The sequence below is a fragment of the Electrona antarctica genome (assembly GCF_951216825.1).
Source record: "Electrona antarctica genome assembly, chromosome: 2".
Lineage (NCBI taxonomy): Eukaryota > Metazoa > Chordata > Actinopteri > Myctophiformes > Myctophidae > Electrona > Electrona antarctica.
The window spans coordinates 23,385,635-23,410,049 of NC_136807.1; the positions used below are offsets into that span (position 1 = coordinate 23,385,635).

Genomic DNA, 24,415 nt, shown 5'->3' on the forward strand with positions numbered 1-24,415 from the left:
ACCTAGATGGGTCTCAACTTCAAGTTCAACCCATCTAGATCTCAATCTAGATGGGTTTGTGCCTTAGTTAGAGTATATACTCTAAGGTTTGTACTAGTACAACAATGGTGACCGATTGTTCGGATAGTGTTATGTGTAAAAGCAAAAAAAAAATCATTAATATAATAAAGTGCTTAAATGTAGATAGAATAAATCCCTATCATCCAACCTTTTATAAACAAATTGGAATCCAAAAAATGGTCTGAATGTCAGCGAGTGAGGTGCTTTGTTAAATAGCTTACAAAAATAAGGTAGGGTAAGTGGTTTTCTTTGGTTAAAATAATACTGGTAGCTCATTGCCTCATGCTTAGAATGCTTGTTCACTGTTCAGTAACAGGACAGGAGTCTCCACGTATCTCCAGCTGGAAGCCAAACCTCATGTCCAAAACAGTTACTTTTTTTTCTTCGTAAATAGAGAAAATAGACCACCAGTCACACGCAATGTGATTGAATTGTGCATATTCTATACTTTTGCACATCATGACATTCCCAATATAGGGAAGCCAGGTTGAAAGTGATTAACCTATCACAGTATTCCGAGGCACCCCTGAACTGGCATCACAACACCCACATTGAGCTGAGACTAGAGGATACAGATCTAGATGTAATGTCCTGTGTTTCATGTTATCATGTATATAATAAAGTCCCTATAACATCATCTTAAAAATAAATAAAAAGCAATGAGACAAATCCAGATTAATGCTTCCCTATATGGTGATCAAAGCACCAAAACATTTATTTGCAAATAAAATAAAATACAGTTGAGGCCACGTAAGGCTCCCACACAAATACAACGGGAGAATAAAGTAAGAAATCAGATTTTGAAGTACAGTTGCTTTTCAAATAATACCGATTCAACTACACCAAACTGAAGATGATCCTCTCTTTATTTTTACATCAAAATACAAACAAATGAAAAAGAAAAAGAAAAAAAAGAAATCCATCTTGTCAATATAATAAAACGTTAATATCAATAACATTAAAGATTAATAACACAGGTCTGGAATATCAACCAGGCAGACTTGATTGTATCCATAGAATCTTAATCCAGTCCATCAACCCGACCGGTGATCCAAATGCCATTCACATTAACGTTACACTCTCTGATCCCAGATCAGTCACGTCTGTAACTTCAAGAGAGTCCTAGTCCTCACTTCTCTCCTCGCAGCTCATTGGACGAGAAAGGCGGATGTCGCACACCCCCTCGTGGCTTCACCAATGGCGTTCGAGGGTTACAACAGGGAAGAGGAAGTGAGAACTGCACAGAGACAGGTAGTAGAATACAACAGGAGGAGATTCGTCTAAAAGGCTGATTCATACTTGCATACATGCGTGTCGGACACCGAAAATAGCCGCTCTACAAGCTCAGAAGGCGTGGCATCGGGGGGACGTGTTCTGAGATTGTATATCTGCTAGTTTCGAGACACGACATGGCACACGTGCAACTAATTGAGGCTTAACAGATCAGCACCTCTAGACAGAGAAGAATATATTTTAAAACCATTATTAAAAACAAATGGTTTGATAACAGAACAAAACAGAAGCAAAGCGAAGCTCAGAGGAAACATTTGGTCCCTTTTTAATTTAAAAATTTAAATAAACTTGTCGCTGTATAACGTTCTTTTTAACTTTCTAACGTTTCTTCCTAAAAAAGGGAAAGGCCTCTGATTCACATTCACAGCTAGACATTCCAGATAAGTTGAGGTACTGAATGGAAGGAGGTGGACAGAACAAACTGAACAATCACTCCACCACTTCATAATCCCTCCTAAACTAAATGCTTCTCAGCCATCAGAACATTGGCCGGAATAATATCCATTTAACCCACTGACCCACTCAACCACAAAACAATTCTAATTATTTCAAAATCAGACGAACAAATTTGTAAATCTTTCAACAAAAGGATATTTAAGAAAATGGATCCGTTTTACATCCGGGTCTGTAACTCTGTTTGTACAAATAGAGGTCTGTTACAGTATTAGCTTTTTTTGCCTGCTATGTCGTCATGCCCAAAATTGGATGCCAGGTTAAGGTGGTTAATTGGGACAACTGTATGAAAGTGTGTCCCCCACCCGTACCCCTAATGCAGTGGTTCTCAACCTGGGAGCCATGACCAATAATCATATTTACCCAAAATCATCATATTTGACCTGGTGACCCACCACAATAATCATATTTGACCTGGGGACCCCCCACCTTGACTAGTTGTAGGAGTTGAGACATTCAATTTTGCTTGACTCGGTTCCACAGATCAATATATTGTGAAAATAGAAGTTCTACACAAGCTTGTCCCTGGGGTTCCAGACCCACAGGTTGAGAACCACTGCTCTAATGTAGCATGCTGATTGGAGGTCAGATTAGCATGCATTTACACCACTCTGACTACAGATAACTCCATCTTTAGCAAAGATAATACTATGTGTTTTTTTTGGCTGTGTGACAAGACTCAAACCCAAAGCCACCTACACTCAAACGTCGGGTCTTACGTTCAGGCTCTTTTACAGGGAAAAGAAGTCAAAGCAGGTCAAATCTAACGGTTACACTAACAACAAGAGTGCAAAGATAAACCCTGGACTAAAACTGTTCCAGGATCAGTTAGATTGAAATGAAACAGACTAATTGGTGCGTTTGTTTTAAAAGAGTTTAGATTCCAGAAGCCATCGCACAAAGAATTCCTACTGCCATTTTGCATTGTGTTGTTTGAATGACTGAGCGGTAGTGTAAGGTCAAAGGTCAAAGACAGACCTAAAACCTACTGCCAGGAGCGTTTGCTTCACGGTACAAGTGATATTACAATCCAAGGTTCTAAAACTGGTTTCTAGTCCAGTACTGGAGGACTACTGGTTTCCATTGTGGAAGCTAGTAGAACAGAATAACCAGTGGTAGAGAGTGAAACCACCCAGCTTAGACTCAAAATTCTCACTTTGTGTGCTTGTTTGTTTATTTTTAAAACAGTGATTCTCAACCTTTTTAAGTTCAAGGACCCCCAGTTTTTGATATTTTATTTATTTATCTCTGGGACCCCAACTTACACTGTAGAATCCTCAGTGATAATTGAACTCTGAGAGAGTACAAATGTTCAAGAGTCTATTTGGACCTCCTGGTGGGCCCTGTATCCAACAGTTGAGAATGAGTGTTTTAAAAACAACAACCACCTCACTTCCTGTTCCTGTATGGGGAAACAACCGTTTCGTCAACTTGCGTTGACCAATCACTATCCATCCTCGGCCCACAGCAGCTGTGGAGACCGTTACCGTGGTTTCCCAGAGAGATAGGATGGGGGGGGGAAAGCGACAACTCAAGCCCCTCCTGCTAGCGACAAAGAGAAGTCCCTCCTAGTGGCAAAGACAAGTCCTTCCCCCTAGCAACAAAAAGAGAAAAAGGCTGAAGAAATTCTGTGAAATGATTGGGTCAAGAGGAGGAGGGGGGGAGCAGCAGCAGCGAGGGATTCTATTGGTCCTTCTTCTCTGATGACTCTGATGACTCATCTTTGGATTCTGTTTCTGTTTCTGTTTCCGTTTCCGTTTCCGTCTCTGGTGTCTCCTCATACCTGGAGGGGAGAGGGGGGGGGAGGGAGTGGAGAAAAACAACACATTAATAAGTCAAGATCAATCATTTTGTTTCTTTCCAAAAAAGTGAACCAAATTAGTGTTCCTGTGAAGCAGATAGAATTCACACACAAATTATTTTCATGAGCTGCAAACATTACGTTTGAATGCGTATTATGATATCGGTCGGTTGTAATAAAAATCCACTGCCACCGTCTAATGTTTTGCTGAATGTTCACCCCAGAATAGGGACGCTGTAGGGTTCATGTGGTTTAGATAATTACTTTCAGTTCAACTCTAAAACCAGATTCATACACAACACTGATTGTGAAGTAGACAGTTGCTATGCAGCCATTTATAGATAAACCTATTTAATGTATTTCAGTTAAGGAAGTTTCAAGCTTGGAGATGTGTGATAATAGCAGTGTTGTAAAGTAATTAAGTACATTTACTCAAGTGCTGTACTTAAGTATTTTCAGTAAAAAAGGACAGCAGATCTACCGGGATAAAGTAATTAAAACAAAAACGTTAAAAAAAAAACAGACCAGGTCCTCCACCAATACAAGACAATTTTCAGAAGCGTTCCATTCTTTGTAGGTGTTCATATTGCCAGTCAGCGGAAGTCACATTCTTCTGTAACGCACCATCACAAGTTTCATGTTTTACCTCTACTTTGTTTTAGGATGCGAGAAATAATTAAAACCCTACCAGGGGGTAGACAAGACAGATAGTAGGAAAAGCGGAGAAGGAGACAGTGCAGGAGAGAGACATTAGGAAAGCTGAGAGGGAGACAGAGTAGGAGAGACAGACGGCAGGAACGCTGAGAGGAAGATGGTAGGAGAGACAGACAGTAGGTAAACTGAAAAAGAGACAGTGTAGGAGAGACAAGACAGTAGGACAGCTGAGAGGGAGACTGTGTAATAGAGACAGACAGTAGGACAGCTGAGAGGGAGACAGTGTAGGCGAGACAGACAGCTGAGAGAGCCTGTGGTGTAATTTGACACCATAGATAGAAGGATGACAAGCAACAGACAGACAGCGAGGGGTGTCTCTAGTTTTGTTAATGGGCCATTTACCTGGCCATGTGAGGAAAAGGGGATGGGGCCTACGGAGGGAAGGGGTGGGGCCTCTACATGGAGGTGGGTTGTAAGCGACGGCGGCGCGGGGAGGAGGAGGAGCCGGTTGCCATAGAGACGGTATCCATGGAGCTAGCCAGGCTGGCAGGAGAACCACTGACTGTTGGGTAGGAAGTCAGCCTGGGAGAACCAGGGAGCACTTCCTGTGATGACTCATAACTAATATTACACCCAGGGTGAGTTAGAGAGAGAGAGAGAGAGAGAGAGAGGGGTAGGTAGGAATAATAAAGAAAGAAAGTGATGGATAAAAAGCAGAACCAAACAAAAGGAGGGAAATCAAAAACAGACGGTGAGAAATGGAACATAAGGAAAGAAAAGGAGAAAAGCTGTTAGTCTTCATTAAACGCAAGGAAGAAGAGAAGAAAGAAAAGAGAAGAGAAGGAAGATGTGAAATGTCTGGATTTCTACCTGCCATTCATTCTACCTGTAGCTGAATGGGCCAATCAGGTAACAGCATTGGCCCATGATATAAGCTGGCTTAGTTACTTTGGTTATCCACAGCAGCATTCATTGCCACATTTGTATATGCAAATAAAGGAGGAAAGGCCACACTGGGGCATGTCCACAGAGAATGCCTTTTGGGCTGGCAGCAGCAGTCTGCCATGCATTTCTGTGGTGATGAAGACGCTGCATGGTGCTCCTTTACCCAGAGCCCAGCAACACGCTTCAGTGCTCCTGGGGGTCTTCCGTTTATTTTATCACAACCATGAGAAGCCCTTGTTTACTATGGTTTCAGATAAGTTATGTGTGCTGATAACGCAGGTGACAGGACATTCGAGCACAGCAGAGGTCGATCGGTTCGAACATGAGGTGTGTCAATAAATGTGACTGGATGCGAGCGCCTCTCTGCTCATAAAATGCCTTCTATGAACACAGCCCCTAATCACTGCTTTCTTAGTCCAGCAAAAAGGATGCACCGACACTGATATTCTGGGGTAGCATTTAACTAGCCTGGCGCAGCCACACTAAACCCGCCCCTATTGCATATGCCCGACGCACGCAGCCCAGCGGTATATTAGTATCGCAACGCGAGGCTAGCATTTAACCGGAACAACCATCAATGCACACGAGTCAACAAAATGAACAAATCAAATGAAACAGATTTTAAGTTGGTGAATAGCTTGTGCATTTGAAGAAAAAAAATCGCTGATATTCCTTGAAATTCACTGTCTGGAATAGACTTGCATGCAAATTATGTGTTGGTCAAATAAATGCAATTTTGTTCCTTGTATTTGTTAACCACATGAATCCCGGAGTCCCTATTCTTAGGTGAACCTTTGACAAAAATAGATCTACAATCCCACAACGTTTGAGCTTGTAGATCTGCCATTTTTGATAAGCGGTGCAGGTGAAACTACCGCAATGAGTCTGTTTGCCGGACTGTCTGTCTGTATTGGTCTGCAAACCTATTCGCCTGTATATGTTGCCAACACATCTATGTACAACAATAAGTCATGATGACCTACCTGAACATTTCAGTGAGTTCTCCTTTGATGAGAGCAACCAGGCATGGGAAGCCAATACAGGCTGGAACCAGGTACAACAGAGCAGGCTGAGAGACAGACAGGGTGGAGAGACAGACAGGTTAGAGACCAGGGACAACAGAGCAGTCTGAGAGACACACTTATGGGAAAACAAAATATGATGACAGACAGACTCAGGTTGACAGACAGACAGTTACCTGTGCATGTTTGAAGGTGTGCATGATGAAGATGGTTAGACCCAATCCAAAGATATATGCCAAGAAACTGGAATAGAAATATGTTCTACTGTTCTTCTTTAGACTGGAGAGAGAGAAGGAATGTGATACAGATTTGAGTGTAATCTTTACGTGTAGAGTTTACTACACTGAGCCAATACAGCAACATGGTTGGAAACTCACCTGACATCAAAGCGCAGCAACAGAGCAATGAAGATACCTGGAAGACACACACACACATGCACGCACACACACAAATATTAAAACACACAATAATATTAAATCCTGTGGGCTGATCACCCAATCCTCCTCTCTCTCTCTCTGTATCTCTTTCTTTCTGCTGAAACAAAAGGGCAGCGAGAGACTTGTGTCATACAATTTGATTGACAGGTGATCTAAAAAAAACATTACACGCAGATATAGTTCAGACTTAAGAGCAGGGTCTTAAAAGACAGGGGAAAATACGTCGTCGAGCTTACGTAGCACAGCGAGGCTTTGCACCCTAGTATATAGAAACAAGGTTTTTCTCTTAAACTGTAGCTGATAATGAGGCAACTAGGAAACCAAAAGCCATTCTCTCTCTCCTCCACTCGTCTTTGTCTAGAATTCAAATATCATTTGAAAATAGTTGCTTTTCAGCTGCACGAATACAAATACTGTATGTAGGGCAGCAGCGACTGGAAGCTTTGTTAACCCATTATCTGGGTCATTTTAGATTTTAGTGTTGGCTATTAAACAAATAGCAGATGTACAAACTCACATTGTTTTGACTAGTGTGACAGTGAGGACACAAGTTTGAGGACTACTGATTTAGAAGGCCTTTGTAGAAATATATTTTCCAAATTGAATAAAAACAACCGACGATTGGACTCATCCAATCGCAGACTGCCAATATATATTGTCCAATCGCTGTCATGTCACTGTGCATGTTACCTGGAATGACAATGTCTCCCAGACCCAGCATGGCAAAGTTACTGGCATCCAAACCCCTCTCCAACAGGTCCTGAGGAAAGACCACTGGGGAGATAGAAGAAGGGGCAGAGAGAGAGAGAGAGAGAACAGTGTTCATTTTGACAGCAAATTCTGTAGTCTACGATGGTGTCGCAATGCATCATTTTTACACTTGGTTGCATGCTGAAAGGAGACGATCTTCAGACAAGCTCACAACGCATCGCAGAGCAACACGTTGTGAGCTTGTAGATCTGCTATTTTCAGAATGCAACACCCGAGCGCAACCAAACATAAAATGACTTCTACTGGATCTCTTCTCCACTTGTCCCTCCCTAACATTTTATTCTAGATTTCTTTACGGAATTGTCAATACATTTACTCTTTTTATTCAGTTTGTTAGTGAAAAAGGGTAGTCGACGACATCTTTCGCCAGTTTTAGTCGATGAAATTAACACCGAGACAGAGACACATAGAGGGGCAGAGGGGTTTGTTAGTCATATCGGCAAATAAAAGTCCACAATGCACTCATAAAATCACTCACACACACACACACACACACACACACACACACACACACACACACACACACACACACACACACACACACACACACACACACACACACACACACACACACACACACACACACACACACACACACACACACACACACACACACTTACGTTTGATTGGGGCCTCAAAGGACTTGGCCACGGTCACCATGACATTGGTTCCAAAGACCTAGCAACAGAGAGACAAGACATAATAAGGCAGTGGTTCACAAATAGTTTGGGCTTCAGAACGTCCTTCCATGATTTCTGCCCCTTTACCTGAATACATTTTGCTTAGAAAACTACAAGAGAAAACCACAGCTAGCATGACACTTTGAATGAATGATAACCCACTTTTTGAAGAACAGAACATTACAAATACATGTGTGCGTGTGACGTGCATTCTTTGCTCACCCAGAAGACGTCGTAGACGAACAGCCCCCCCAGCAGGATACAGCCGGTACTGACGTTGTTCAGGTGAAGCAGTTCCACTCCGTTCAACGCAAATGCCAAACCAAACAGGTTGTTGGCCACCCAGTGCTGTGACATCACAACAATGCTGTCAGCTCATTGGCTATCAGAACAATGCTGTCAGCTCATTGGCTATCAGAACTATACTGTCAGCTTATATGACCTAAATGTTGATATAATGTGGTAACAAACAAACACAATATACTGTATATAAGTGGCCCACAGAACTCCAAAGCGTTTGCGTCCCACCCATTGGACCACATAACCTGTGAAGTGGTCAGATGGGTGGGCCATGTGCATTTTCAGAATACTTATCAATATTGGTTGTGCTCTGGCTTGGATCAGTAGGAATTATTATTCTTTTATGCTTTTCGCTTCAGGGGTTGTCACAGCAAATCATCTGCCTCCATCTCACCCTGTCCTCTGCCTCCTCTTCTTTCACACCAACTAACTTCATGTCCTCTTTCACTACAAAATCTTCTGTTTGGTCTTCCTCTAGGCCTCCTGCCTGGCAGTTCCAACCTCAACATCCTTCTACCGATATACTCACTATCCCTCCTCTGTACGTGTCCAAACCATCTCCGATGTACTCGTTCCTGATCGTATCCATCCTTGTTACACCCAGAGAGAAGTTGAGAACCTCAACATTTTAGTCGCTGCTACCTCCAGCTCTGCTTTCTGTCTTTTCCTCAGTGCAATTGTCTCTAAACCATACAACATAGTTGGTCTCACCACGTCTTGTACAGTGTACACCTTCCCTTTCATTCTTGCTGATACTTGCTGATCCTATCACACATCACACCTGACACCCATTCCAACCTACTTGCACTCGTTTCTTCACCCTTTTTCCACACTCTCCATTGCTCTGAAATCTTGACCCTAAGTAACGGTACTTAAAGTCCTCCACCTTCGTCACGTCTACTCCCTGTAACCTCGCTGTTCCACTTGGGTTCCTCTCATTCACACACATGTATTCCATCTAGCTGCGGCTAACCTTCATTCCTCTCCTTTTTAGGGCACATCTCCACCTCTTTAGATTTTCCTCTACCTGCTCTCACTACAGATCCCAATGTCATCTGCAAACATCATGGTCCACGAGGATTCCTGTCTAACCTCATCTGTCAGCCTGTCCATCACTATGGCGAACAAGAAGGGGATCAGTGCTGATGCTTGATACAGACCCACTTCCACCTTGTTCTCCTCTGTCACACCCATAGCACACCTCACCACACTTACAACTTCCATACATGTCCTGCACAACTCTAACATACTTCTCTAGACTTCCTCATACAATACCAGTTCCTTTCTCTGCACCTTATCATATGCTTTCTCCAGATCTACAAAGACACAATGCATCTCCTTCTGACCTTCTCTGACAACATCCGTAGGAATAATGTGCAGTGACAATAGTTGGCTATTCAAAAATAGCAGATATACAAGCTCATGAGCTTGTATATCTGCTATTTATGGAAAAACTGTTTATTTTTTGTTTGTTTTTTGCAAATCTTTGTGAATACATTAATTATTTTTCTTTCTTAACTCAAATCTTTGCTTCTGAGGGATCCCTGGAACAAAATATTTTGAGATGGGGTCCGTGGCCAAATGGGGGTCCTTGACATGAAAAGGTTTGAGAACCACTGACTGATAAAGCAACATACATTTTTCAGAAAACTGTCTGGATTTAGAAGACATTTGTAGAATTGGCCTCAGGTCTTAATGGGTTAAGATCTTAGTGTTTTGCCAATTATTCGGGGGCCCATGAATTGAGAACCACTGCTGTATATTGACCAGTACCTTCTTGAGGAGGTACCAGACTCCAACCACACTGCTGATGATGAGACAGATCAGGTCCTTGGTGTCAAACTCATAGTTGACAACATCTGGACGGACGGACGGACGGACAGACAGACAGACAGACAGACAGACAGACAGACAGACAGACAGACAGACAGACAGACAGACAGACAGACAGACAGACAGACAGACAGACAGACAGACAGACAGACAGACAGACAGACAGACAGACAGACAGACAGACAGACAGACAGACAGACAGACAGACAGACAGACAGACAGACAGACAGACAGACAGACAGACAGACAGACAGGACAAGAAAAACAGACAAGACTGCTTATACAAGTGTTACTTTTTTAAATGTTTGAAAACGTTATGGCCTACCGATGCTGTCAAAAAAGCTGATACATGGGACGGGTCCATATGGTTCCATTTGTAAAGTCTCTTGAGTTACAGAGACTGGACAACACTGACCGCCCATACGCAGTGGTGTCAGTCATGGTCATGATAGAACGCAGTACCACGCCGTGGTATCAAAATAATTGTGACGTGCACGCGCAGGTACGGAACAGAACAGTGCACGACTGCACCCGCATGAACACTAGAACGCTTCCACTAGCTTTAAGAGAAGACGGTCTAGGTTTACTGGCGTTGCCCCCCCCTCCCCCCCTGCCTCCTCCACCATCAAAGAAGAGATTCATACAAAGAATGTATTTTAGTTTCGCTACTGCAGCACAGTAAAGAAGTTTATCTGATTATTTTAAGTCTACTTTTGCGTGTCTGAAACTCTCAAACACTATAAACAATATAGGCTTATCAGCTGTTCTGTGCACAATGTGCATGCACACACGTCAAGTGCACGCACGCACGTGTGCGCTTGGTGTGCCGTGGTACTGAGAAAAAAAATCACCATTACACCACTGCCCATACGGGTCCATTTGGTTCCATTTGCACAGTCAGTTCAATTAATTATAACTGGAGTCCCACAGATTTAAAAAACAAATGGGGGTCAGTGGCCTAATGCAAATCTGACTGGGGGCTCCTTGAATTTAAAACGGTTGAGAGTGTTGTAGAGGTGTTACCTTCCTTGGCCTCTCCACTGCCCTGTGTGAATAACAGCTGATACTGTTTGTTGGGCAGATTGGCTGGGAAGATTCTGGTCATCAGAGGACTGGAGCAGAGAGAGAGGAAAGATGGAAAGAAAGACATTCATATATACACCATACGCCATAAGTGGAAAATGACCTGTACATTCACGCTGATGGTGGAGGCAACCATGCAAGGTGTACCATTCACATCCTACTCCTATAACTAGAATGCCCATATGCCGTGGTGTCCATTACCCAGTTCACAAGCACTCCACTTGGCTCTAAACCTGCCACATAATATTCATCATTATGATCTAGGCCAGGGGTTCCCAAACTGTGGTGCGTGACATGAAAAGGGTAATGGCGGTTTTATAGTTTTATTTAACACAAACGCCAAACTTTGGTAAAACACTGTTGTAAGGAGATGTATAGAGCACCTGTGGGAGTATACGGGTAGCTGCATGTCTCTCAGTGCAGTGACATTGTGATTTTTGCCATAATCATTAAAAAAGATATTATTTTCGGTCAAATACAACAAGACTGAGCGTTGGGGGTGCGTCAGCTAGGTCAGGAGGTAACAGGGGGTGCACCAAGGGGGCAGGCAGGCTTTCCAACGTTGAAGCTCTAGGTCCTAGTGGTAGGACGAGGGACTACAGGCGGACCCGTGGATTCATGACCGGGAAACCCCGTGCAGCTGGGCTTTAACGTTGAGCGCTCGGTTGCCCTACGTCACTCAGGACCTCAAAGTTGAGGTCCTGGGAGGGACTTCCGGCAGTCTTCCGGGTGCTTCAAAACGCCACTGAGCAACTTCCACTGACATGAATAGCTGGGGGGGCGGAGCTTCGCGCTAGTTCAGTCTCTATTATATATTATATACTCTATGGGGTGCACAGACAAAACAGTTTGGGGACCGCTGATCTATGCTTATATCCTTGCCTTCAATGAATTTACATATTGTATAGTTAATATAAAACTCCATTATTTAGGCCCAACCTACGCTACGCAAAACGCGTCACAATTTTGCAAAACAGCTCTACAAGCTAACAACTTAAAGACTTTATATACCGTACACTACAAAAGTCTTTTTGACTTTTGTAAAAAAGAAAAAGAAAACAGGAAAAACATTTTTTATTGTGTGTTTTTGAGTAATCTTTTGTATTGTGATACACTGTGCTTGTAATATTTGCTATGGTGTACAATAATATACACAGGATCAGCTGGTCTAGCTGTAGCTGACAATAAGACGTCAGCTAATGGGGATCCGTATAAACAGATTTTTTGCAAACCATACTGCCCCATGGTACAAAGCAAGTACACTGACAGCCAGGCCTTGAGGCTCATGACGAGGTACACCTGAGTGAGTTGCATCATACCAGGCATTAGTTGTCCAGTGTGTTACTCAACAGTGACACAAAGCCAGGAAGAGCCAGGGATTGAACCCACACACAGACGGCCGCTCTAGCTACTGAGCTATAACCACCAATTAGTGTGTGTGTGTGTGTGTGTGCGCGCATGTTACCTCATGGTGTGAGACAGAGCGAGGATTCCCAGAACAAAGAAGTAGATAGACAGCAGCATGTTGATGTATTCCTGAGAAAAGACCTGAACAAAAATTATAACACATTAACACACATAACCTACGGTGTGTGTGTGTGTGTGTGTGTGTGTGTGTGTGTGAAATTCAATTCTCAGGAACACTCTGCTCTCAATGAGGATATTATCACATGTACAGTAAAAGCTGGATTACAAATCCTTTCCCACCAGACTCAACCTTTTCTATCGGGTTCCCTTCCACTCATTGCTTGCATCACACCACAGGACGTGTTACAGAAACCATGTCACACATTCTGAATGGCTGCTATTCCTATAAAATACTTTACATACCGTGTATGTAAAGTCACACGTCACCGTAAAATAACCCATGCCTGAAGAAGGTCTTTGACCAAAACGTTGCCAATAAAGTTCTTATTGCAAGTGCCGACGGTGTGCGGGTCTTTGTGCACTTTATGTGCATTTTTACATTTTTTCATTTTATTATTTTACAACTAACACCAGATGTCAGTTTTTCTATTTCAAGTGGCCTGCACCATTGATTATTGTTTAGAGGAAGCTTTCATAACAAAGTTCATGAAATGTGCCATCGTTTTTGTACTTTTTCTGATTTGTATGTGTCTATGAGGTTAACATTACATAACATATACCCCTGATGTGGTTATAATATGCAAATATATGTTCCCTATGTACAACATAGGTTGCTAGTCGACCGATGCAACCGGAAATGAACCGGAAGTGATGTAATTTTGTAAATTAAAAATTAAAAAAAATGCTTGATCTCGGATTCTTTTCGAAGATTGCGTTTTTGGTCAAAACACGCTTTATTCAACCTCCCATAACTAGAGAACGGATGATCGCGATTACACAATTTATTTTCCGGGTGAAAGAAAGACTTCTTAAACTAAATTGTGTTGTATATATGGAACATAAGCTTAGGTTTACCTAACTTTGCTACTACAGGGAAAACATGCACATATCTATCAAATCAGGCTGCAAAAAAACTGTAGGCGCCCGGGCATTCGCTATCTGTGCACCGTCTCTCTGGAATGCCCTGCCCCTAGAGATCAGGCTTGCAGAGTCTGTGCCCCGTTTCAAATCACTCCTTAAGACTCATTTCTACAAAGCTGCATTCGACCCCCTACCCTTGTGATTTGTATTTATTATTATTATTATTATTTATATTTTTATTGATTTCTTCTGTTGTGATTTTGTGCATTATTGACAATGTATTTTATTCTATAGTCTGCCTCCTTGCTATGTCTTTATATATGTTTCTCTGTTAAAGCACTTTGTGACTGGTTCTTAAAAAGGTGCTATACAAATAAAGCTTTATTATTATTATTACATATATGTTACTATTATTTTTACACTTTGATTGCTCTTTCTTGCACTCTTAATTCTTGTTTGCTGTGGTTTTGTTGTTTTTGAATGTTATGCCATCTATGCTGCTGCATTGTCTGTAAGGAAGCCAAAACTAAAATAAGTTTTACTCTTATGTACCTGTACACAAGATGTAACAATAAAGTGCAACATTGAACCTTATTACTTATATCCCTGCTGGGGGGTAGGTGTGTATCTGTAACCAGGGGTGTCAAACTCATTTTGGGGCGAGGGCCACAATGCGCGCAAGGTGACTTGATGACCAGTTGCAGCTCACGTGCGTTGACTTACACAGTTGTCACTCGGCTTTGTTTTCTAGACTGTTTATTGAAATGAATTGACTTTATTTGTATTACAGTTGTAGGCTACAAGACATTTGGTATGAGAGTTGGAAAAAAGACCCAATAAACCATTCGATAATAGACTAGTTAAAAATGCAATTATTATTTTATCATCGTGTGTAAGTAGACTATATTCCTCACTACACTTGGTAACTGAAATGAAACTCTACTGAGCTGTAACAACTATGATTAGCCTCTCCATGTCCTGCTGCATCAGAGTGTGAGGAGAGTATCCACCACAACTCAACTATAGTAGTTAGAGCCCATCAGTGACAACATTCCACACCTGGGCAGAGACAAAGCCGTCTACAGCAGGGCCATTGTGGGGCAGGTGGGGGAGGAGGAGTAGCAGCGTTGTTTCCTTTTTGAAAATCATTTCGAGGGCCGCATTGGACCTCTACCTGGGCCGCATGCGGCCCACGGATCGCCAGTTTGACACCCCTGCCAGTGTAAACGATTATGATCAATGTTTGTTTTTTAATACAATGGGTGCCTCCTGCTGGACGAAGCAGGTATGGCGCTTGGGTACCGGGTGATTTCAGGCTATTCCACAATAACTTGTGTCTGGTTTTGGCTTCCATCTTGAATGCTAAATTATTAGGGTTAATGCTACGGAGCTAGACAGCACCAATGTTTCTATCACGCTCAACGGATAAATCAGAAAAGACCTTGCCGATCTGTTCAACATCACGGACAGCGCTTTAGTTTCCGAGAAAAAAGCCTTCAAGGACGCGGCCTAAAACAGAGGCTAATGGCTATTGAGAAAGTTTTGCAGCCAGGCAATGTTACAGCGATATTAAACGCCTTATGACGAGCCTGCTCGTCATGTGTAATCAGCGCATGGCGCAAAATGTATTAATCATGACATGACGGTTAACAGCACCATTTGTGTCCATGTATTTTCTTTTTATGTGGACATGAATTTTTTTTTTAAAAGTGTGTGTGTGTGTGTGTGTGTGTGTGTGCGTGTGCTTGTGCGTGTGCGCATAAGTACGTGGCACTTACCTTGAAGAACAGATAGAGGCCAAACAGAGTGCAGCTGGCTATGATAGGAAACCTGGCTGCATCTCTACTGGTTATAGTCTCTGGCATGTCTGATGCATTCTATAGAGAAAGAGAGAGAGTAGAGAGAGATTTAAGGGTCTATTTGGTTAATGGTTACCAACTCTATCATTTAGCTGGGGACCACCCGGAACCCCCTCAAGACCACTGATTGGCTAATGTTCCCCCGACCCCGCAGAATCTGGATGGTGGGTTTCAAGTGGTTAACCCCCTAGCATCCATATTCAGCTATTCCTGGCAAAGAGGTTTGGTGCAGAAGGGAAAGGAGTGGGCCAATCACTAAGCCCTGGGGGACCACCAAGTCAAGTTAAGTATAATGGGGTTTAACACATTTAGACCCGAGGCCGATTCTAGAAACGCCTTCTAAAACCTAACCTAAGTTTTCTGAAAACCTTATTATTTTCTTTTTTATTGAATTATTATTTTGCTACATGTAGGCCTATATCAACAACTAATGAGAGACCCAGAGGTAGCTCCCGCATTGAAAGGTATAACTAAATGGGTTAAAACCACCCTGTTGTTCAACCTTCAAACTCTACTAACATCCACCATCAAGTCCTCTGGGAGGAGAACTAGGTCACTACAGGAGAGGAGAGGAGAATAGATGAAAAGAAAGGGGAGAGGTGGTGATGAGAAAGGCGAGGACAGGTGAAGGGAGGATAGGGATGGAGAGAAACATGCGAGAGGAAAGGAAAGTAGTAATAATAGTATTAAAGGTATATTCAGTGATTTCACTTAATTCAAATATCACTTATTTTTTCTTATTTTTTGGATAATCCTCCCTACTATAAAGTGTGCTGACCATATAAGGAGTTCCTCCCTGTCCCCAGTGAGCCCCTGGGGTCAAAAAACCCTAGTTTTGGTTTGGGCTTTGGGTGGCAAAGCCTTCATCCAATCAGGATTAGAGGGGCCTTCCTCCAATCATGATCGAGTGGGGCGGGCATTGGTGCACGTGCTGTTGGTCTGTTGTACTTCCCCCACTGTAGAGCGTGTGCATGTGCACATCTTGTTACCGGGTGGACCGGGTTTTTTTCCAAATCACTGAATGCTCCTTTAAGTAGAGAAAGGTGTGAAAGAATTGCCACCCGTTCTTCAAACGACTGTTTCTCTAATAGTAGCTGCACACGACAATGATAGCTATGAAACACTGAATGACCATTAACCACCACTCCACCTAAACCATACATTACCTATCTATCTATAAAGCACAACCAGACATTATGATGCGTCGCAGCCTCAAGCTAGTTTAGGCAGACGCACTCGAGAGGCTTATGCGCACATGCACCACTAAAAGTGGATGTCTGTCTGAGCACTGCAGAAGCTGAAGTGTCTGCAAAAGACAAGCAGCTGATTAACATGGTGCTCCATTCTTGATACTGTATGGCACTTAAATCACCTTGTACTGTTTTTGGTTTACGTTTTTAAGTGTGGGTTTTTATGTTGTTGTTTGAAGTTTATTTCATGTTAAGCATTTTATGCTGGTGCACTGGCAGCACTGCCTTGTAAAAAAAAAGATTCTGAATCTCAATGGGACTAGTCTTGGTAAAATAAAGGTGAAATAAAGAAGTGTTACGATTTCTTCCCTTTTTTTGCAGTATGACTGTGACACAAGAACACAGACAGCTACTGCACAGGTGTGTTTAGCAACCTGGCTGAAATAGTGTACCTGCTTTAAGGCTTCAAGGCTCAGGCAGCAGATATTCACTCACAAGTCAATACTGCCATTTTGATATATTTGTGATTGGGGTCTATTGATACAATTCAACAACGTAGCTCTACATGTTTTCTTCACTGTAATCAGACTTGTGAACATTACAGGTATAAGACACCCAAGACACTTTTAAAATAACATTTTTATGTTCTGTTCAGTGTTAATCATTGTAGATGTGGGCTGGTTAATAAACCAGCTGTGATTTTAGTAAGTGCTTGCTCTAATACTCACTCTGTACTTAGAATCCAAACCATCTCCCAAGGCCTACAGATAGATCAATGGAAGGACAGACAGACAAAGAGAGAGAAAAAGAGAGGGATCAGGACAGGTAGGAAAGTGGAACAGAAGGACTGCATGTGTAAACATCAGGGCAGGAGTGGTTTCATTCACCTCATTATCTTAGTAAATAAAATGTAAGTTTTTTTTATTGTAATTGATCCTGTCTGTTTGCTACCAAGATGAGTTGAGAATGGATATGCAGAACAAGAAGTCTGTCTCTCCCTTCCCTACCACACCCTGGTCAAAACTTCATCCTAGACGCTTCTCTCTCCTAAGCTGGGGAATAACCCGTCAGGACAGCAAGCAGACTCACTCCCCATGTTTACGACAATCTCTGAAAACTCTACCTATTCGGACCTATAACCCCCCCCTCCATCACTGACCTCTTCTCTTCCTCACTCCCCATAAGGACACTTCTTAAATATCATCTATATTTTAGTGTAACCCTACTTTTAAAGTAAAGACCAACATCTGATTCATGAAATGTCATGTGTGTACAACACCATTTGTGTGCGTCATATTATGTATGGGACTGTCCAAAACGTACTTTAAGATTCAAATTCAAAACAGGTTTGGTGAGACGCTGTGGTATGATCAAGTAGGGTGTTGATTTTCGAAAATACATAAAAAGTAAAATAGTGCCACTATTCAGGCTTTTTTTGTAATTGCAAAAATTATAGCCAATTAGGATGGAATATGAAATATCGGACAGATCCGACTTGCGCACATGACCATAGAGATAATGTGTAACGATTTGTGAGATTTTTGGACAGAATCTGGAGGAGTAATATCAAAAAATGTGTTTTACAAAAGTCGGCTTCCTGGTGGCGCTATAAAAGGCAGATGCGGAAAATGCAGGTCAAAGGTTTGTCCTTGGCCTCTAGGGAGTGTGCATGCAACGTTTCACGCAGATCGGTGCAGTTTTAGGTAAAACATGTGAAAAGCTGCCTCATGGTGGCGCTATAACAGGCCGTTCTGGAAAATGTGGGGCAGAGGTTCATCGTTGGCATCCAGGGAGTGTGTGTGCAAAGTTTGGCATCGACCGGGTTAACTGTGCCGGAGATTAGCTGGTAACAGACGGACGGAAGGACACACACACACACACGGACGGAGTGCAAAACATACTCTCTCCACATGCCTTCGGCCTGGTGGAGACAATTAGCACCACTCACAAAATGTTCTAATTCCAATTGGATGACATAGTGACAGATCCATTCACTTGAGTTTTTCTTCTTGACTAATTGTGTATTTCAACTTCTATACTGTACATCTACTGTAATTATACCTCCCATTTCTTGCTCTTTTCTCCGTCACAAACAGTAATTATAATGCGCATGTCTTTTCTTCATTTCATCATTGTTATGTATGTGCACAGATACGCATACAGTATATTTCTATCTTTTTTATTTATATATTTTTATTCATGGTCGGTAGACCATTTGTTGTGTTTTACACCAAGCTGTTTGTGTCTTTGTAAAACATGTAAAACTCAATAAATATATTTTGGGAAAAAACAACAACTTTATCTTAAATTATATTCATAGTTATAGTTCTAGTGCTTGGCTGGTATGAAGTCTATGAACGGCCATTGAAGACGAAAGCAGAGTGCCTGCTGCGCTGCCTGCTAGCATTGTCCAGTAGCCATCGGATATGCTGCTGGCAAGTGGAAACACACCAAACATGTTTGCTCAGAGTGAACGAACGTGAAAATAACTGCTGACTTGTCCAAGGCATCATCTGCTCTGCTGTGGCACTTTATTATTAGGCCTGTCATAATTATAACATAATCGCAAATATTTGAGATAATCGCTATTATTTTTGCATAATCGTCAACCATTTCCATGTTGAGAAATCTTCAAACATTTTTCAAAAAATAGCACATCTACAAGATCAATTATTTCCGCTATTTTAGAAAGAAAAAATATTAAAAAAATGTCACTGATTTCTTTGTATATTTAAGTTATTTGTCATATCTGCCCTGTGCAATGTGTGATTACGAAGCCTAAAAGGCAAACAGAAATACAAATTCAATGCAAAAAACACACATTGGTTATCGCAATTATTTGTGGGACAATGAATTGTCAACTTACTTATTATAGCCTAGTTAGCGTACTATACTATTAGCCTACTTATTATCACTACAAATGAATGGAAAGCTACAGTGTCTGTCCATCACATCAGCCCTTAGTGGAACATTGTCGTGAGTCGTTAAGTGTTCTGCAAAAACTCGCCCTGTTTATGACATATTCATGAGATCAAATCTGGCAGAGGGGACATAATGAGGCAGTTATGTGACACGTATGAAAGAAGCTTACTGTGCCACCTCTTGCTGTCATTGTACAGTTAAATGAGAGTCTGTTTGCAGAGGACAAGCAGCTTGGCATTGGCCAATGTCATCTAAAACATCAAGTTAAGTTGAATATTATATTTTGTCTCTCATCTGTCGGGTGGAAACCTTTTACTGTACAACTCCAAAACGATTACTTTTCAGGATATTAAAAAAAAAAAAAAACTTCTGATCCAACGTAGTTATTTAGTCACAAGCTCTTACTAATACTTAATTAGTTCAATATTGTAAAACTCACACACTTCACAACTTTAATTTTCACTTAATATTTAGAAAATAGCTCAAATAGTTTTACATTGTGACGTGTTATGATCTTGTACATAGGCTAGTTTCGATACTGTTGCGTAACACCCTTGTACAACAAAGTAGGGCATTCATTTAGAAGGAAAAAAAAGTATAAGTGAAATATGGAGATAAATTGCGAGCTGTGTGATTTCATTTTTATAGGTTCTTAGGGGTGTTGGGGAGGTAGAGGGATGACGATAGAAGTGGTACAAATAAATAGAGCACTCCACTGTCTCCCACTAAATGAGCATGCAGGGTACTGCCTGCTGTAGTTTGAAACCAAAAGCCCACAAGTTTAAAAACCCCCTGCCTGCGTCATCATTCGGTGCTGTCCAATCAGATCACTCTCATCATGAGGAAATGATGCACTCTCTCACTCTCTACTACCTAAACCACATGATCGGCACACTGCTGCGTATGTGTACCCAAACCACACAGTCACACCGTGTACAATCTTAATCTGCCTAAAGCACATGGGCAATACAGTGCTTTGTTAAGTCTACGTCACCGTTTCTCAACATGCAGACCTCCGGGGAACCACCAGGGGTACTGCAGAATAATTGTTCATTACTATATTGTTATTATGGTTGTTTATATCTAACCTTTATATTTTACGTCACTTATTGTACTTTATTATTATTTGGAAGCTTGCAACAGCCTTAGACGTCTCCACTAGGCCTGATAGCTATCGTTTTGGTACAGCCTATAGTGTTATGGTTAAGCTTGTCCGCCGTAGTCTGAAAACCCACCTTTTCAGACTCCATCATGGCCCATAGCACTTACCCTACCCCCTTAGACAGCACTTCTTAGACTTATATAGCATTTGAAACAGACTTATAGCATGTCATGTAGACAGCACAATAAGTGCATTGTATGTAGTCATAGCACTTCATAGTATATATGTACAGCATAGTATAGCATATATGTATAGTTTATATGTATAGTGTCATTATATAGATATGTTCTTGTTATAGTTTATATGTATAGTGTCATTATATAGATATGTTCTAGTTACGTTCTTAGCTTACGCATGTTTCGCGATAAATGAATTTTACATATGTGATGTATTCCCATGCTTTTTGTTCTTGTTCTTGTTAATGTAAATCGCTCTGGATTAAGAGCGTCTGCTAAATGCCTAAATTGTAAATTGTAGCAGCTAGTATAACCGGGTCTGATCCCTGTGCCTCTTGGCAGAACTACCATACCACCGACCTGAGTGATATTGTACTTCTCCCCATGATATCTTGTGCATAATGCATTAAAGCATAACCATCACCACCTAGAATATCGTCTCTGACTCCTACTGCCTCATCAATTGCTGATTGATCCAGAATTCCACAACAGTACAAAGTATCTGTATGGGTGTGTAACTCGAGAGTGGAACCAAATGGACCCTTACAGGTGCATCTCTCAGAGTTCATAAAGGAAATAGGGATCTTCGATTATCAAATATCAAAGAATGGAAAGAGGTCCCGCAGAGCACCTAAGATCTAACGACAGAAACATTGACTTAATATGGACGGTTTTCTTTTTGCAAGTGCCATACAGTGTTCCCTGTGCACCGCAGGAACACTGTCTTTGATATTTGATATCAAAGATCCCTTTCTGAACATTTGGACCTTTCTGGTTGTACTATGCACCTGTGTGCATCAGCCTTCTTTTAAAAGTTATTTTAAACACTAGTACTCTCAGAGTTCATTCTTTTTTTAGTAGGGGTAGATTGGGATCCTATAGATGAAGATGGTCTGAAATTGGGTGGGTGACAGTCAGTTTGTGGCCCGCCCAGTGCATATCAAACTGGGGGTTTGAGAATGAATGCTCTTAGTCGACCTACCGTAAACCACATGGTCACACAGTGGGCTCTCTGATGTGAGGATATCTAATCTTATGTTAACATTACATTACTGTTGTGAGAGCAGAACAGCTGTACTGTTAATGTTTGTTCAGTAACAGGAGGGTCTCCCCATCTGATCTCCCCAGCTCTTTAATAAACACCACGATACATTTTCAGGTCATGAGGATACCCAATTTGAATCAACCAGGAGAGAATCCCACGACGATAATTGATATATCAGCGTGTTTGTTTGTTTCATCAATTCCAATAGACTGTGCATAACTGTAGGACCAGGTCTCCCAAAGGTGGCATCCCCAAGATGTCCCGTTTGGGTTCATTTGTACAATAGCTTTGTTTTCAGTGTCTCTGCAGCAGATTTGAACCCAGAAAAGAAAGAAAAGAAGAAAAACCCATATTGTGTTTCCGGTTCAACTCTGATGCAGAGCCAATCAAACAATGCTATCATGTAGATTTTAACTACCGTTAAGCCCAGAGCCTATTTCAATTGATGATCCTGTGTCCTGACCTGTATGAGCTTGTTTCTCTCCTGATTGGATAAAACTGGAATCACTAAGTGAAACAATATATGTGTGTGTTTGCTAAAGAGCTGGAGAGACAGGAGACCCCTGTTACTGAACAAACACTGTCTACAGCAATGCATCATAGGTCTGCACTCTGCTGTATTACTTATTCAATTTGAACAAAGAAATAACACCTTGTTTTATCAATCATTGTCGTTTACAACCTCCAACAGCTGTACTGTTCTGTAATTTTGTAATAAATAATGTCAAAATTACAGTTTACCTGTGAGTGTATAACAGTTGTACTGTTGTGTTATTAGACATCACAGTGTGACAGCTGTCTACTCCATTGTATAACATATATCCATGACAACTTTAATCAATTCAACATCTCGGTTTACTCCAGGAAAACTTATATTCATGCCTTTTTAACATGATATAGATATCCCTAAACAAAACGACATTTAAGACAATATTTTACCCTCAATTAATAAAACAAGTTAACCAGGAAATACCAACGTAAACCCTTCATATGTAAGCGTGTTTGATACATTTAGAAAAGTGTATTTATATATTACCCCACGACGTTTATTAAAAACCAAATGCAAGCCTCGTGCATTTATACAACGACGTACGCCGGTGTCGCATGCGCCGAAAATAGCATGTAGCAGCGGGTTTCAGTTGTATCTGCAACAGCTTCGCAACGCCTGTGAGGTTGTATCCTTCCTACATCTCATATTTTTCGGCCCAAATGATGTCTAACTTAATGCCTTTGTCAGTTATTTGGGATACAGAATAGCATGGGCACCTGCAGCACCGCCAGGAACATCTGGACACGGTCACCTCGACATAAAACAGGCCATTTTGCCCATATTTAAAAAAATGTCTTTTAAATAATATGAAGTATTGCATGATGTGAGAACATGCACGGTACATCATCAGACTTAATATCATTCAACTTCTTGTTTATGCCCCAAAGCAATTTGAAGTAATTGTAGAAATATTAGACCATAATTGTCGAATGTTTAAGCATGCTCTAATCATTACAATCAACCAAAACATTTCCCAAATATTTTATTTTTTAACATTTAGGGCAAAACATAGCCAAGTCAACACCGAGGTGCCCAGTCTTCTTTTTCTTTTCTTAATTGCTTTGTCAAGTTCCGGGATTCGTGGTTCTGATATCTATGGTTCTGATTCGGGTGGTGGTAACCTGTAGTATACCTTAGTATAAGCGGGTCCGAAAGGGGCTAGGATTCGGGGAGGGATGTGGTTCGAGATTCAGGGGTTCTGGTTCGGCCCGGCCCCGGGGTTTGGGTTTCGTACCTTGGACTTGGAGCAGGTGACGGACCGCAGCGCCCCGAAGAAGATGGGGAGCAGGGCCATGACGACCAGGCTGCCGTACGCCAGCGCCGTGCCCTCGGCGCTGGCCACGAACCTGGCCGCCGTGCCGTTCACCACCGCCTCGGTGCCGTTGGTGGCGTTCACCACCACCGCTGCCGAGCCTGGGTCCACCTCCGCCATGATGATGATGATGCCGGGGTTCGGTTCGTTCCGATCGGTGTAGGTTAGTAGGTTTTTGGGGGGTTTAATAGGTTGAGCAACTAACTACACCGGTGTTGTTCTCTTCTGTTGTTTTTTAAGGCCACGTTTACTTAAAGCTGTGAGGAGGAACTGAACTGCACTGCTCTCCTTCGGTGGTACAAAGTGTTCTACTGCTGCGGGGAACAAGCTACTGTGGTTACTTGCGCCCCGCCATGCGTTGACTAGCGGTACTAACCAACAAAACAAACAAATGAAGTTGCCAGGTTCTCAACGTTCTC

At 41.9% G+C, this 24,415-nt stretch overlaps 1 protein-coding gene and 1 long non-coding RNA gene across 3 annotated transcripts; both read right to left on the minus strand.

Moving 5' to 3' along the window:
* Positions 1-735: 735 nt before the first annotated feature.
* Positions 736-24,330, minus strand: hm13 (histocompatibility (minor) 13). Of its 2 annotated transcripts, XM_079521549.1 has the most exons (13): positions 23,919-24,330; positions 17,558-17,590; positions 15,559-15,657; positions 12,798-12,880; positions 11,273-11,361; positions 10,190-10,275; positions 8,339-8,464; positions 8,057-8,114; positions 7,356-7,439; positions 6,606-6,642; positions 6,405-6,507; positions 6,190-6,275; positions 736-3,589 (listed from the first exon to the last, which is right to left on the minus strand). In XM_079521549.1, exons 1-13 carry the CDS (start codon positions 24,114-24,116, stop codon positions 3,490-3,492), a joined length of 1,182 nt encoding a protein of 393 aa, XP_079377675.1. In that variant the 5' UTR covers positions 24,117-24,330; the 3' UTR covers positions 736-3,489. The 2 variants fall into 2 exon arrangements, with proteins under 2 accessions (XP_079377675.1, XP_079377676.1); XM_079521550.1 differs by lacking the exon at positions 17,558-17,590.
* Positions 14,473-14,884, minus strand: LOC306942708. The gene is made up of 3 exons (XR_013792323.1): positions 14,748-14,884; positions 14,555-14,689; positions 14,473-14,518 (listed from the first exon to the last, which is right to left on the minus strand). It is a non-coding gene; the product is annotated as an uncharacterized lncRNA (long non-coding RNA).
* Positions 24,331-24,415: the final 85 nt, after the last annotated feature.